Raw genomic sequence first — 12,945 nt, 5'->3', positions numbered from 1 at the left:
CTGATAATTCTTCCCTGTCATCCAAGGTTCCAGAATCCTGCCATTCTTGTCCTTCATTTTAACAGGGACATGCCTGCCCTGCAGACAATCATCTGGTCCTTAAAAGACTGCCATTTGTCAGATGTGGATTTGCTATCCAATAGCTGTTCCCAATCCATATTCTCCAATTTTATGCCTATTTCGCTTATAGTTGGCCTGACCCCATTTAACACTTTCATCAGAGGTCTGCCCCTGTCCTTATTCATCAGTAGCCGCAAACTTAGTTACTTACTTACGGTCGCTGTTCCCAAAATGCTCCCCCACTGAAGCTTTGATCATCTGGCTAGGCTCATTTCCTAATACCAGGTCCAGAATGACCCCTCCCTTGTTAGACTATCCACATCAAGCCCTCCAGGACACACAACAAATTGCTCCCCATCGACATCTCTGGTGCTAAGCGAGTCCCAGTCACTATGGAGGAAGTTATAATCACCCACTACCACCACATCAACTGTTATTTTCACATCTTTCCAGGATCTGATTATGTATCTCTTCCTCTATCTTCAGCTGGCAGCTGGGTGATCTGTAGTACAATCCCAGCATTATGATTATACTCTACCTTCCTATTTCTGATCTAAATGTATAACAAAAGTTCTCAGAACTTGATTGTATGAGTAAATTTTGTCAAATAGTAGAAATTTAGTTTCCCTGTTTGACTTTGCTATTTCTGAAGAATTGATTTTTGTTTTTAACTTCTCAGCAATTCAGTGCTGATATAGCCAAAAGTGCATCCAAAGTTTGCCTTGCACATCTGTTTACGTATCAAGATTTTGAACACGGAACACTTGGGTTAGCTTATGTTGGATCTCCAAAATCACGTGCGTTAGGTGGCATATGCCCTACACGTAAGTCCAAATGTAAATGAAATTTTAATTTTTAACATTTATTTCTGTATTGCAAAAATAAGTGGATAAAATGCATTACGATTTTAAGTTAACTACATTAGAACTAGATTGTTGAAGCCAATTTGGAATAAAGAAAATGAGATACCATAGGATTAATTTACACATCCATGCAACAGACAGCAAGTTTTGTTAGTTACGTATGTTGGGAAATCATAGGCATGTTACCTGTGATTTTTCTGCTAAATGTGTGAAGTATTCCTGTACAGAGGAACCTTAATAACCCAAATATCAATTAACCGAATAGCGGACGACGAAAGAGGTCTCGAGGTCCCAATAGAAACATTACATCAAAGACGTGTTTTCAACACTGATTGCATCTTTTGTTTGCAGTGATTAAAAGTGAATTCTGCTTACTGAAATGCTGTTGAGAACAGTCCTGGACTGATGAGATCCCAGGCACTGTCTCTAAATGGCTGACCTCCCATCCTCCCTCTCTCTCCTCACACATTTTCTCTGGAGTTCTACACAAGTGTGTATCCTAAACCATCCCCCTTCCCCAGGTAATCTCTCCAACCCTCCAATACAGGGCAAAGGTGAAACCTGTCAAAAGGGTGGGTGGGTGTGTGCGCACCCGCTCTGTATGGCGACTCACCTCCCCCCCCCCCCCCCCACCAACCCCCACCCTCACCCTCACCCTCCCCACCCTCCCCAAAAGGCAGCATCAGTTTTATTGTTGGTGTCTAGTCTGACTGCCCTGGAGAGGGAGCAGGGGCAGATGGGGGGGCTGGCAGGTGGTGGGCGGTGTTGGATGGTTGAGGGTTAGGGCGGATTGGTTTTGGAAGGGGTTGGGGGCGGATGGGGGAGGGTTAGGGGGGACGGTGTTGGACGGAATTTGGGAGGGTTGAGGTGGGGACGGTTAATGTTGGATGAGTTGGGGCAGGCGGGGGAGGGTTAGGCTGAATGGGGGCAATGTTGGATGGGGTGGGGGTTGGATTGGGGGGTGGTGTTGGACAGGTTTGAGGGGTAGATGGGAGCTGGTGTTGGAAGGGGTTGGGGGGGTGCGGACAAGGGTCAGTGTTGGACAGGTTTGAGGGGTGGGGGCGGATGGGGGTGGGTGTGTTGGACTGGATTGGGGGTTGGAGGAGGTGGGCGGTGGGGCTCTCACGGTGTTTCCTGAACAGGGAGTGGACTTAGAAAATTCCAAGCCCCAAAGGAAAGGTATTGATTCAATTAACCAAATAATCAATTATCCAAATAGATAGTGCCCGCCCATCTCGTTCATATAATCTAGGTTCCTCTGTTGTTTATGTAATTGGACAAGGTTTCTCCTAGCAATAAATAAAAGTATATAGTTATGAATATGAAGACTTTTATAATCCTATGGAGACCAGAACAATGAGAATCTTTTGTCTACATCTTTTGAGAAAAGTGTGTCAATAGCTGTGACATCTAGGAATGTTTTTTCACCAGCCTATGATCACCCAACCATGGAAAAGATAGTGTACCTAAATACTGGATTAACTAGCACAAAAAACTATGGGAAAACAATTCTCACCAAGGTAAATTATGCATTGTTACTTTCTTCATGTTGTCTTTAGTTTTCTTTCTAAATTTTAACTTAGGCGTTTAATATATGGATTTTGTTGAAGTTGATAAGAACTGGTATTATTAATTTTAGATACTTGGTTCTTGCTGAGGAATAAGTTAGCATATTTATGTACGTAATTACGCTTACTGTTTTGTGAAATTTTTACCTTTGCGAGCTATTAATTAAAAAATAGTGTAACTATTATTCACACTGGTGAAATACAGTTATCTTAATATACCAGGGCCTGTATTGTTAAATATCAAGTCTTGCAGTTAAATACTACATTACAAAGCGTCTTCTGTTGCTTATTTTTTCCCTGACCTATCTATTTCTTCCCAAATTGGCGATCACACCAAATATTTAACTGTCATTATGAACTTGGGATCACTTTCAGATTGTTAGTTGTGAATTTGACTGGAGAAAGAAGGGGTGGGACAGGAAAAATTAAAATAACTGGCTTCAAGTTATAACTGTTTTGATTTCAACTTCTCCTTTTGTTGATTGCTCTTGATTTCGTTCTGCACCTTAAAGAAGGTGTCCAATCTGCAATCTGATCCAGGTCTTTGGTGGCATAGTATTGAAATTTTGTGAAATGCTAAAATCTTTCATGGGACTTAGCTGCTAAGTTGAAATTTGTACTAAATTGTGGCAATTTAAAACATTCATAATTAGCTTCAAATGATTCTGATTTAGTAGTAATGCCAATTTCTTTATCCTGAGAATTTTGTTGTACTGACTTTTCTATATATGGCCACTTGCTGAATGAGCACAAAATGAAAAATATATTGTCTATTGTATCCCACTGTTTTCATTTGTCCCCTTTCCATTTCTCTGCATTCTCACTTTGTCTTTATGTACTGTCTGAATTTTGAGGTTCATCCCTTTTTCATTTACAGATTATACAAAAATTGTGACGACTTGTGGTGGAGAGGGGAATGGAGTAACAATTTCAGTTCATTTGTATCGCTTTGATTTTTGTGCTCCAAATTTCCCTTGTTCTTGTGTCTGTTTGGTGAAGAAAAAACAATGTGTAGAATGAAAACCGATTTCTGGTTCAGTGATTATTATATGCTTTAAAATATTGATTAGAAACTTTTATAGAAAATAAATGCTTAATTTTAAACTGTAATCATTCTGTATTCTGGTTTGATTTGGAACTTGATGTGCTGTTTTGAAATGGGGTGTCAGAAATCACTCTTTCACGGCTTTCTTATTTAAAGATTACACAATGGTAGATTATCTGTTGAATTTTAAGGTGTAGACAGCAGTTTATTTAAAAACGTTTCTTGGATTTTAATTTCAAAATAGGAAGCAGATCTTGTTACTACTCACGAATTAGGCCATAACTTTGGAGCGGAGCATGATCCAGATACCCTAGAATGTGCCCCGACAGATGATGATGGTGGGAAATATGTCATGTATCCCATAGCAGTGAGTGGTGATCAGGATAATAACAAGGTACTGTAGAACTGAGCTCTTATTGCATGTGAGTAACATTGTTATTTAGGTGACCTACTTTCTAAGGAATGTACAACCATACCCATTAAGATTTAATTGACTAGTCCTCAGACTTTTGCTAATCAATCTTTTCTTATTACACATCAGTGCATTTAAACTGTAAAGGTCATGTTAAATGAAACTATTAAAAATGAAGTAGAGTGCACATTGTTCATATTTGAGTTCTGAATTTAAATCCAGTCCAGAGTGATATATTACGTTGAAACATAGAAAAATAGGAGCAGGATTAGTGTGCATTATGAATGTGCTTCGGTGTATGGTATGATCATGGCTGATCATTGAACTCAGTACCTTGTTCGCACTTTCACCTCACATTCTTTGATCCCTTCAGCCCTCTCAAAAACAATGTTTTTGGCCTTGATCGCTTTCTGTGGCAGTGAATTCCATAGGCTTATTCTCTAGATGAAGAAATTTCTCCTCATCTCAGTCCTAAATGACCTATGCAGTTATGCATGGACCATGAGCCTGGTTCTAGATTTTCTGGTCATTGGAACATTATTTCCTGAATTTACCCTGTCTAGTCCTGTTGGAACCTTACAGGTTTCTGTGAGATTCCCCCTCGTTCTTTTGAACTGCAGTGAAAATAGTCCTACCGCTGCAGCCCCTCTTCATACATCAGTCCTGCCATCACCAGTCCTGGAATCTGGTAAACCTCATGCATGAATCGCAAAAATATAAAGGTACAGCAAGTAAATGCAAAAGCTATTGTTATCATTTACTCCTATTAGGGGAATTAAATATCACATAGGATGGTTATGCTTCAGGTATCCCTTCAAACCCTTCCTATTCATATACCCATACAAATGATGAGACCATAGCTACAGTACTATATACTGTGTTGGTCACCTTGTTAAGGAAGGAAGTAAATGTGTTCAAAGCAATTCACAGTAAGTTTACCAGAGTACTATCTGAAATGGGCAGCTGGTCTTATGAGAAAACGTTGGACAAAGTAGGCTTGCATCTGCTGGAGTTTGGAAGAGCGTGCAACCATTCTTGAAGCATTTAGGATCCTGCAGGATCTTGAAAGGATAGACGTGATGATGATTTTTCCTCTTTGGGAGAATCTTGAATTTGCGATCCCTTTTAAAAATAGTGTCGCCCATTTAAAAAAGATTCAGCAAACTATTTTTTCTCCAGTATCCTGAGTCTTTGAATAATTAGGACAGAAGTGGATTCTTATTACACAAAGAGATGAAAGCTTGTCATGGTAGGTGGGTGGGTGAATTTGAAGCTGAAATCCGAAGCCATGGTCGTCTTAATAGCGACTGAATTTGATGAGTTCCTTCTGGGTGTCTTTACTGAAGGCCTTACTGGTGATTTGAGCCTTAAGTTTGTATAAGAATAGGGGTTGGATTTGTGCACAGTGTTCTTGTGAATTGTGACAGACAAGCTTGAAGAAAGAGCAGTTGTTTCTGCTGTAATTCAGTTTAATTTATCGTACAGTAGCCTGGAAGAGAAACCAACATAACATGGTTTTGTCTAAAACTACTCAATAATTATTACAGTGCTTTGAGTTTTTAAATTCTGGTGAATGCATTTTACTTCTCACTTTTGAGATTTGGTGGGTTCTGCTTCAACCATTGGATCTATTGATAAAGGTGTTGAATATCTTTTCTCTCTGAATGCTAGAAATTATCCACCAATTGTGCTAACACTCAAAAATGCACATGAACTGAAAGTTGACTATGCTTGAACACAGACATCATTGAAATTACTACTTCTGCATTTATTTGTGTTTAAAATGGTTAATGGTTTGATTCCCTAATTGTGACTCAGTGTTTGATTCTTCAGCTGTTCTCCAACTGCAGCAAACGATCGATTTTGCGGACACTAACCAGTAAGGCGTCCAAGTGTTTTCAAGAAAGAAACAAGAAAGTATGTGGAAATTCACGTGTGGATGAGGGAGAGGAATGTGATCCTGGGCTTCTACAACTAAATGAGGATGAGTGTTGCACTCAACAATGTCAACTCAAAAAAGATAAAAAGTGCAGGTAAAGAATTAAAGACCATCAGATAATTAGTTAAATTAGTAAACAGTTTTCACATTTTCTTTTCCTTTTTAAACTGTTGCTTCACATTTATTCTGAAAATAACGATAATATTTAATGTTTTAGAGTCAGAGTCATAGAGATGTACAGCATGGAAACAGACTCTTCAGTCCAACCCGTCCATCTCGACCAGATATCCCAACCCAATCTAGTCCCACCTGCCAGCACCCGGCCCATATCCCTTCAAACCCTTCCTATTCATATACCCATCCAAATGCCTCTTAAATGTTGCAATTGTACCAGCCTCCACTACTTCCTCTGGCAGCTCATTCCATACACTTACCACCCTCGGTGTGAAAAAGTTGCCTCTTAGGTCTCTTTTATATCTTTCTCCTCTCACCCTAAATCTATGCCCTTTAGTTCTGTACTCTCCGATCCCAGGGAAAAGACTCTGTCTATTTACTCAATCCATGCCCCTCATAATTTTGTAAACCTCTATAAGGTCACCCCTCAGCCTCCAATGCTTCAGGGAAGGCAGCCCCAGCCTGTTCAGCCTCTCCCTGTAGCTCAAATCCTCCAACCCTGGCAGCATCCTTGTGAAACTTGAAAGAGTTCAGAAAGATTTACAACATCTTCCCAATAGGAAGGAGACCAGAATTGCACGCAATATTCCGACAGTGGCCTAACCAATGTCCTGTACAGCCACAACATGACCTCCCAACTCTTGTAACTCAATACTCTGGCCAATAAAAGAAAGCGTACCAAACGCCGCCTTCACTATCCTGTCTACCTGTGACTCCACTTTCAAGGAGCTATGAACCTGCACTCCAAGGTCTTTGTTCAGCAACACTCCCAAGGACCTTACCATTAAGTGTATAAGTCCTGCTAAGATTTGATTTCCCAAAATGCAGCACCTCGCATTTATCTGAATTAAACTTCATCTGCCACTTCTCAGCCCATTGGCCCATCTGGTCAAGGTCCTGTTGTAATCTCAAGTAACCCTCTTCGCTGTCCACGACACCTCCAATTTTGGTGTCATCTGCAAACTTACTAACTGTACCTCTTATGCTTGCATCCAAATCATCTATGTAAATGACAAAAGGTAGAGGACCGAGCACCGATCCTTGTGGCACTCCACTGGTCACAAGCCTCCAGTCTGAAAAACAACCCTCCTCCACCACCACCACCCTTTTGATCGAAAGTTTGAAGCTGGCTTTGGTCTGCATTTTTCAGTTAAATATTGTCTTTATCAATCAAATCCTTAGACAAGACAATAGTATTCTAAATAGCAGTCCCTTTATAAACATATTTCAGATAAGCTGGCAATACACCCTTTTAAATTCTAGAACATTGTTTACAATCTTTGAAATTAAGACCTATATGTTCCCATTGCCATTCCTTGTATGAGTTTTGTCTTTAGATTACTTACAGTGTGGAAACAGATCCATCGGCCCAACAAGTCCAAACCGACCCGCTGTAGCGCAACCCACCCATACCCCTACATTTACCCCTTATCTAACACTACGGGCAATTTAGCATAGCCAATTCACCTAACCCACACATCTTTGGACTGTGGGAGGAAACCGGAGCACCTGGAGGAAACCCACGCAGACACGGGGAGAATGTGCAAACTCCACACAGTCAGTCGCCTGAGGCGGGAATTGAACCCGGGTCTCTGGCGCTGTGGGGCAGCAGTGCTAACCACTGTGCCACCGTGCCGCCCACACGTCTTAAAAGTAACAATATCGTAAACTAAAAAGGCTCAGGAGGTTAATAGCACAAATTTTTTTTTAAAATTATGAATTTAAAAACTGTAAGAATTCTTCAGTTCAATAATTTTTGAATAAGAGTGCATTTTAAGAAGGGTTGTAGAGTCAATCGGTATGGAAACAGACCCTTCGGTCCAATTTATTTACTCCGCCAATCTGACCTGGTCCCATTTGTCGGCATTTGGCCCATATCCCTCTAAACCCTTCCTATTCATATACCCATCCAGACACCTTTTAAATGTTGTAATTGTACCTGTTCCCACCACTTCCTCTGGCAGTTTGTTCCATACACCCACCACCCTCTGCGTGAAAACGTTACCCCTCTGGTTCTTTTTAAATCTTTCCCCTCTCTCCTCTAGTTTTGAACTCCCCCACCCCTGGGAAAAGACTTTGGCTCTTCACCCTGTTCACACTTGTCATGATTTTATAAATTTCTATACGGTCACCCTTCAGTCTCTGACACCTTGGGGAAAAAGGCCCAACTTATTCAGCCTTTCCATATAGCTCAAACTCTCCTGTCCTGCAATATCCTTAAATCTTTCTGCACCCTCTCACGTTTATCACCATCCTTCTTTTTAGAAGGGTGTATGGAGTGTTCCAAAAGTGGTCTCACCAATGTCATGTACAACAGAAAATGATATCCCAACTCATATACGCAATGTTATGACCAATGAAAGCATGCCAAACGCTGCCTTCACCACCCTGTCTACTTGCAACACCACTTTTAAGGAATTATGTACCTGCATCCCAAGGTCTCTTTGTTCGGCAACACAGCCCAGGGCCCTACCATTTACTATAGAAATCTTGCCTGGTTTACCTTACCAAAACGTGACATCTCCCATTTATCTAAACTGAACTCCATATGCCACTCTCTGCGCATTGGCCAGTCTGATCAAGACCCTTTTGTACTTGAAGATCATCACCAATTTTGGTGTCATCTGCAAACTTATTAACCATACCTCGTATATTCACATTTAAATCATTTATATAAATGACAAAAAGCAGAGGACCCAGTACTGATCCTTGTGGCACACCACTGGTCGCAGACCTCCAGTCCGAAAAACATCCCTCCACCACAAGGTAGCACAAGAAAACTCACTGAGAGAAACTCTCTGTGAAACCTGACAGAAATAACACTGAGTCGATTCTGGTAAAACTTCTAAGTAAAATTTCAGCTTACAGCATTGTTTGGCAGCTTCTTCCAATAGTAAGTGACACCTCTGTGAGACAAAAGTGTTAGCAAGACACACAGTCTTGTAAACACCTTTCTCACCTACCTTACCTCCTTGATTGTTATGGTAGTACCGTATCAGAATTAGTTGCCAGTTTCATTTGCCTCAAACGTAGAGTAAATTGAAAGCAAATTGATTTGTTTAGAAGTAATTATTTTTAATAATTATTTCAAAAGTGATAAGAACAGCCCATGCTGCAAGGATTGTCAATTTGAAAAAGCTGGAAAGAAGTGTCAGGAAGCAATCAACGCGACATGCAAAGGAGAATCCACTTGCACAGGTGAGTGTGAACAGAAATCTATGTGTAAATGAAATTTAAAGAGACTTAACTTGTCAACAATTGTGACAAATTTCATTGTGCTCCATAAACTACTTGGATCAATTTGTACTTTTACTAATTCTGCGGGGGAGAAAAATCAAAGATAAAGGAGTTTTAAGATGCAGGTGAAGATGAGGAGTCTATGCACGTGACTTTTCACTCCCCTTGCAAAGGGAAGTTGGATGCTTGGAATAGATGTTGATCTCCTATTTTATGATACCAACCTTGTAAGTCAGCGTTACAGTGTGCCTCAAAAGAGCTTTTCCTACAGGGTTAAGCCACAACTGTTTGCTGATTATATTTGATGATGACAGAGCCTGAAAAAGCTTTTGTTCTGGGAACATAAAAGATGTGTGTGATTGATTATGCATTTCTGGCTGTTGATCAGCCCAGCATCACTTAAACCATGTAGTGCTACTAAAAGAAATGCTGTGATCTTCTATCACAGTTCGTCAGCTATTTGCAACGATGCTGTTTCAGTTTGCTTTGAGAACAACACTCTACCAACTTGAATCATCAGCCAATGTGAGATATGTTTATCGTCCAGTGCAAGTGTGCCTCACAATCCTTTCTACACCTCCTTTCCAAAGGTACCATTCCATGTGATTCTCGTTTTGGTGCAAGGAGTGATGCAGAAAGAAAAAGTACATTCCAATAATTTGAACAAAGGTTCACAAAAATGTAAAAGAGTCTGAAGAGGAGTCATACTGGACTCGAAATGTTAGCTTAGTTTCTCTCTCCGCCGATGCTGCTTAGACCTGCTGTGTTTCTGTCTTGGTTTCATATTTCCAGCATCTGCAGTATTTTGCCACTGTTCATAAAGTTATAGCTGCCAAATAAAACCTGTTAAGTTGTTAAAATACCCGTTCCTTCTTATTGTTGTGACCTCAAAGATGCTTATAGCTACTTAGCAATTGTGGAAGTAAATGGCAGGAAATATATGAATTGTGGATGTGTCCCAGATGAATGCTAATGTGAAACTCAGCTGTTTTGAAGTGAGCAGGTGTTGGTTCTTTGGACAACCCAACTAAATATATTTTGAGGAGATAAATGTTGCACTTTTCCTGGAAAAAAGGGCTATTATCTGCTTTCTCCTAGCGGCTACTAGAATGTTACCTAAAAATTCAGCATTAATGTCAGGACATCCTTGATAGTGCTCAAAATACTTTTTAGCTTATTGATCACGAAGAGCTGACTTATCGCACAAGCTGACTGCTAGAATAACTAGCAGTGTTCCAACTTTAATTGATAGATGGTGCTCTCTTCACTTAAATTTCAACTCTGATAAAATCCTTTCTTTTTAGGGAAGGATCAGTTTTGCCCTGCTCCTGGTAATGCTGCAGATGATACCATCTGTGTGGACATGGGAAAATGTTTAAATGGAGAATGCATTCCTTTCTGTGAGACAGAGATGGGCCACAGCCCATGTGCTTGTAATGGTGAGTAAAAAGGTTTATTTTGTGGGGATTTCTATAGGTACTGATCAACTGCTTAGATTCATACGGTCACAAACATCAAATGAATGCATTCGGTTGTAAGGAGTAATTATATAAACTTGGATTTTTTATTGCGAGAGCATTAGAGGCTGAGCGGTTACCCGACAGAACTGTAGAAAGTTGAGAGGTGTAGGTAGTTGGAATCTCTTTCTCATTATAGAAATGTCAAATAGTAGGTTTACAGTGAGAGGGGGAAAATTTAAAGGAGCTAGGCAAGTTTTTAAATGCTGTGTGGTAGGTGGCTGAAGTGTGTTGCTAGGGGAGGTGGTTGAACTAGATATGATGTCATTGTGTAAGAGGCATCAAGACAGGCGGGGAATAGAAGGATACAGACCATCTGCAGGCAGCTGGCGTTTCTTTTAGAATAACATCATGGTGGGCCAAAGGGTCTGTTCCTGGACTGTACGGTTTTGTTGTGACAAATACGAGATAAGAATTGAATTTAATACAGTTTTTTTTAAACAATTCAGTTTTAAGACTTAGTTTGGAGTATTTTCCTCCTTAGTTGTTGATAATAGGGGCTTGATCTGCTCAATTCCTCAGTCAATGCTGTGGGTTAGTTGGTTGGCTGTCCTTGCAGTGTGATGGCAAGTTTGCATGTATTATCCAACATTGTTTTGATGGACTACTTCTTGATTATACTATTACGATTATAATACTCTAACAGTTGTTTCGAATTTGAAGATAATGACCCAGTAACAATGAAGAAGCAACACTCTATGTCCAATTCGGAATGATGAATGACATGGTGGTAATGGAATGTTTTTGGCATTGCTGCTACTTTCTTTAGGTAACATTTTACAAAGTGCAGTTTCAATGTGGTTTTTCTTTGGTTTGGTATTGTCTCATCATTTAATTAAAAACCCATTATCTGAGCTGAATACTGACGCAGCACATCAGAAATGGTGACAGGGATAACTTGCTCCATGTTACTGTTCTTTTAGTAATTATACAGTAAAATAGCAATAAAATTGTTATGTATTGGAATTCCTAGTCAAACGAGGTGTAGGGCCAGGAAGGAGGCAGAGAAATAGAGATTGCAGATATGTTTGTTGATTTTGGCCAAGTCAGCTATAAACTGGCTGGGGTGAAGGTAGCACATTAGTTGCGCACATTCAACTGGAATATATGTGTGGAATGGACTGTTTCTCTTTCTGGTAAGAAAGAACTCTCTAAGAGCAATAAACCTATTTAAATGCATCTTAAGAACTATGTTTTATAAGCATATTGCTTTGAAAAGACTCATTCTAACAGCACCATATTTTTCAGTATTGTAATCAATGTTGTTACTAATATCTTTCAATATATGGCTTTGATATGTAAAATGGGAGGCCTAATTCTAAACTGAGTGCAGGAGCAGAGTCACTTGGCGTCTATCTGCACTGATCATAGAAGTGGCAGTACACGTGGAGAGAGTAATTAATAAAGCATACAATATCCTTGGCTTTATTAATCGGGACATAGAGTACAAGAGCAAGGCGACACTTGTTAGATCCAAGCTGGAGCATTATGTTGTGGGTGCCACATTGTTTGAAATACGTAAACACATTGGAGAGAATACAGAAATGGTTACTAGAATATTTCCAGGAATGAGAAACTTCAGCTCTGAGGATAGAGTGAAGAAGTTTAGATTGTTCTCCTTGGAGATTAGAATATTGAGAGGAGACTTGAAGGGGTTTTCAAAATCACAAGCTGGCTGGATAGTATGGAAAAGGAAAAAACTGTTCTTCCATTTAAAATAAACAATAATGAGATGATACAGATTGAAAGTGATGTTCCTTGAAAGTGGAGTCACAGGTCGATAGGATAGTGAAAAAGGAGTGCGTTCCTTTAATGGTCAGAACATTGAGTAGGGAGATCAGGTTTTGGCTGTACATGACATTGGTTAGTCCACTGTTGGAATACTGCATTCAATTCTGGTCTGCCTGCTATAGGAAGGATGTTGTGAAGCTTGAAAGGGTTCAGCAGAGATTTACAGGGATCTTGCCAGAGTTGGAGGATTTGAGCCATAGGGAGAGGCTGAATAGGCTGGGACTATTTTCCCTGGAGTATCAGAGGCTGAGGTATTGAAGTACCTATTTGAGATGGCTCAGGAATCTGTGATGGACTCGATTTGTAGCTTCTCTTGGTTTGTCCCGAAGATTGTACTCA

The 12,945-nt window shown here is 40.1% G+C and overlaps 1 protein-coding gene across 2 annotated transcripts in view; it reads left to right on the top strand.

Moving 5' to 3' along the window:
* adam17b (ADAM metallopeptidase domain 17b) overlaps positions 1–12,945 on the top strand; it is a 75,129-nt gene that overhangs the window by 45,427 nt on the left and 16,757 nt on the right. The window contains exons 9-14 of one of the 2 annotated variants that reach the window (XM_060853356.1): positions 740–896; positions 2,355–2,443; positions 3,781–3,930; positions 5,782–5,981; positions 9,156–9,259; positions 10,603–10,737. In XM_060853356.1, the coding sequence (XP_060709339.1) occupies positions 740–896; positions 2,355–2,443; positions 3,781–3,930; positions 5,782–5,981; positions 9,156–9,259; positions 10,603–10,737 (835 nt within the window). The remainder of the gene's footprint in view (positions 1–739; positions 897–2,354; positions 2,444–3,780; positions 3,931–5,781; positions 5,982–9,155; positions 9,260–10,602; positions 10,738–12,945) is intronic. The other variant, XM_060853347.1, reaches the window with a different exon arrangement.

Source organism: Hemiscyllium ocellatum, chromosome 3 (assembly GCF_020745735.1).
Source record: "Hemiscyllium ocellatum isolate sHemOce1 chromosome 3, sHemOce1.pat.X.cur, whole genome shotgun sequence".
NCBI classification, from domain to species: Eukaryota; Metazoa; Chordata; class Chondrichthyes; order Orectolobiformes; family Hemiscylliidae; genus Hemiscyllium; species Hemiscyllium ocellatum.
This window is presented reverse-complemented; position numbering and strand designations above follow the sequence as displayed.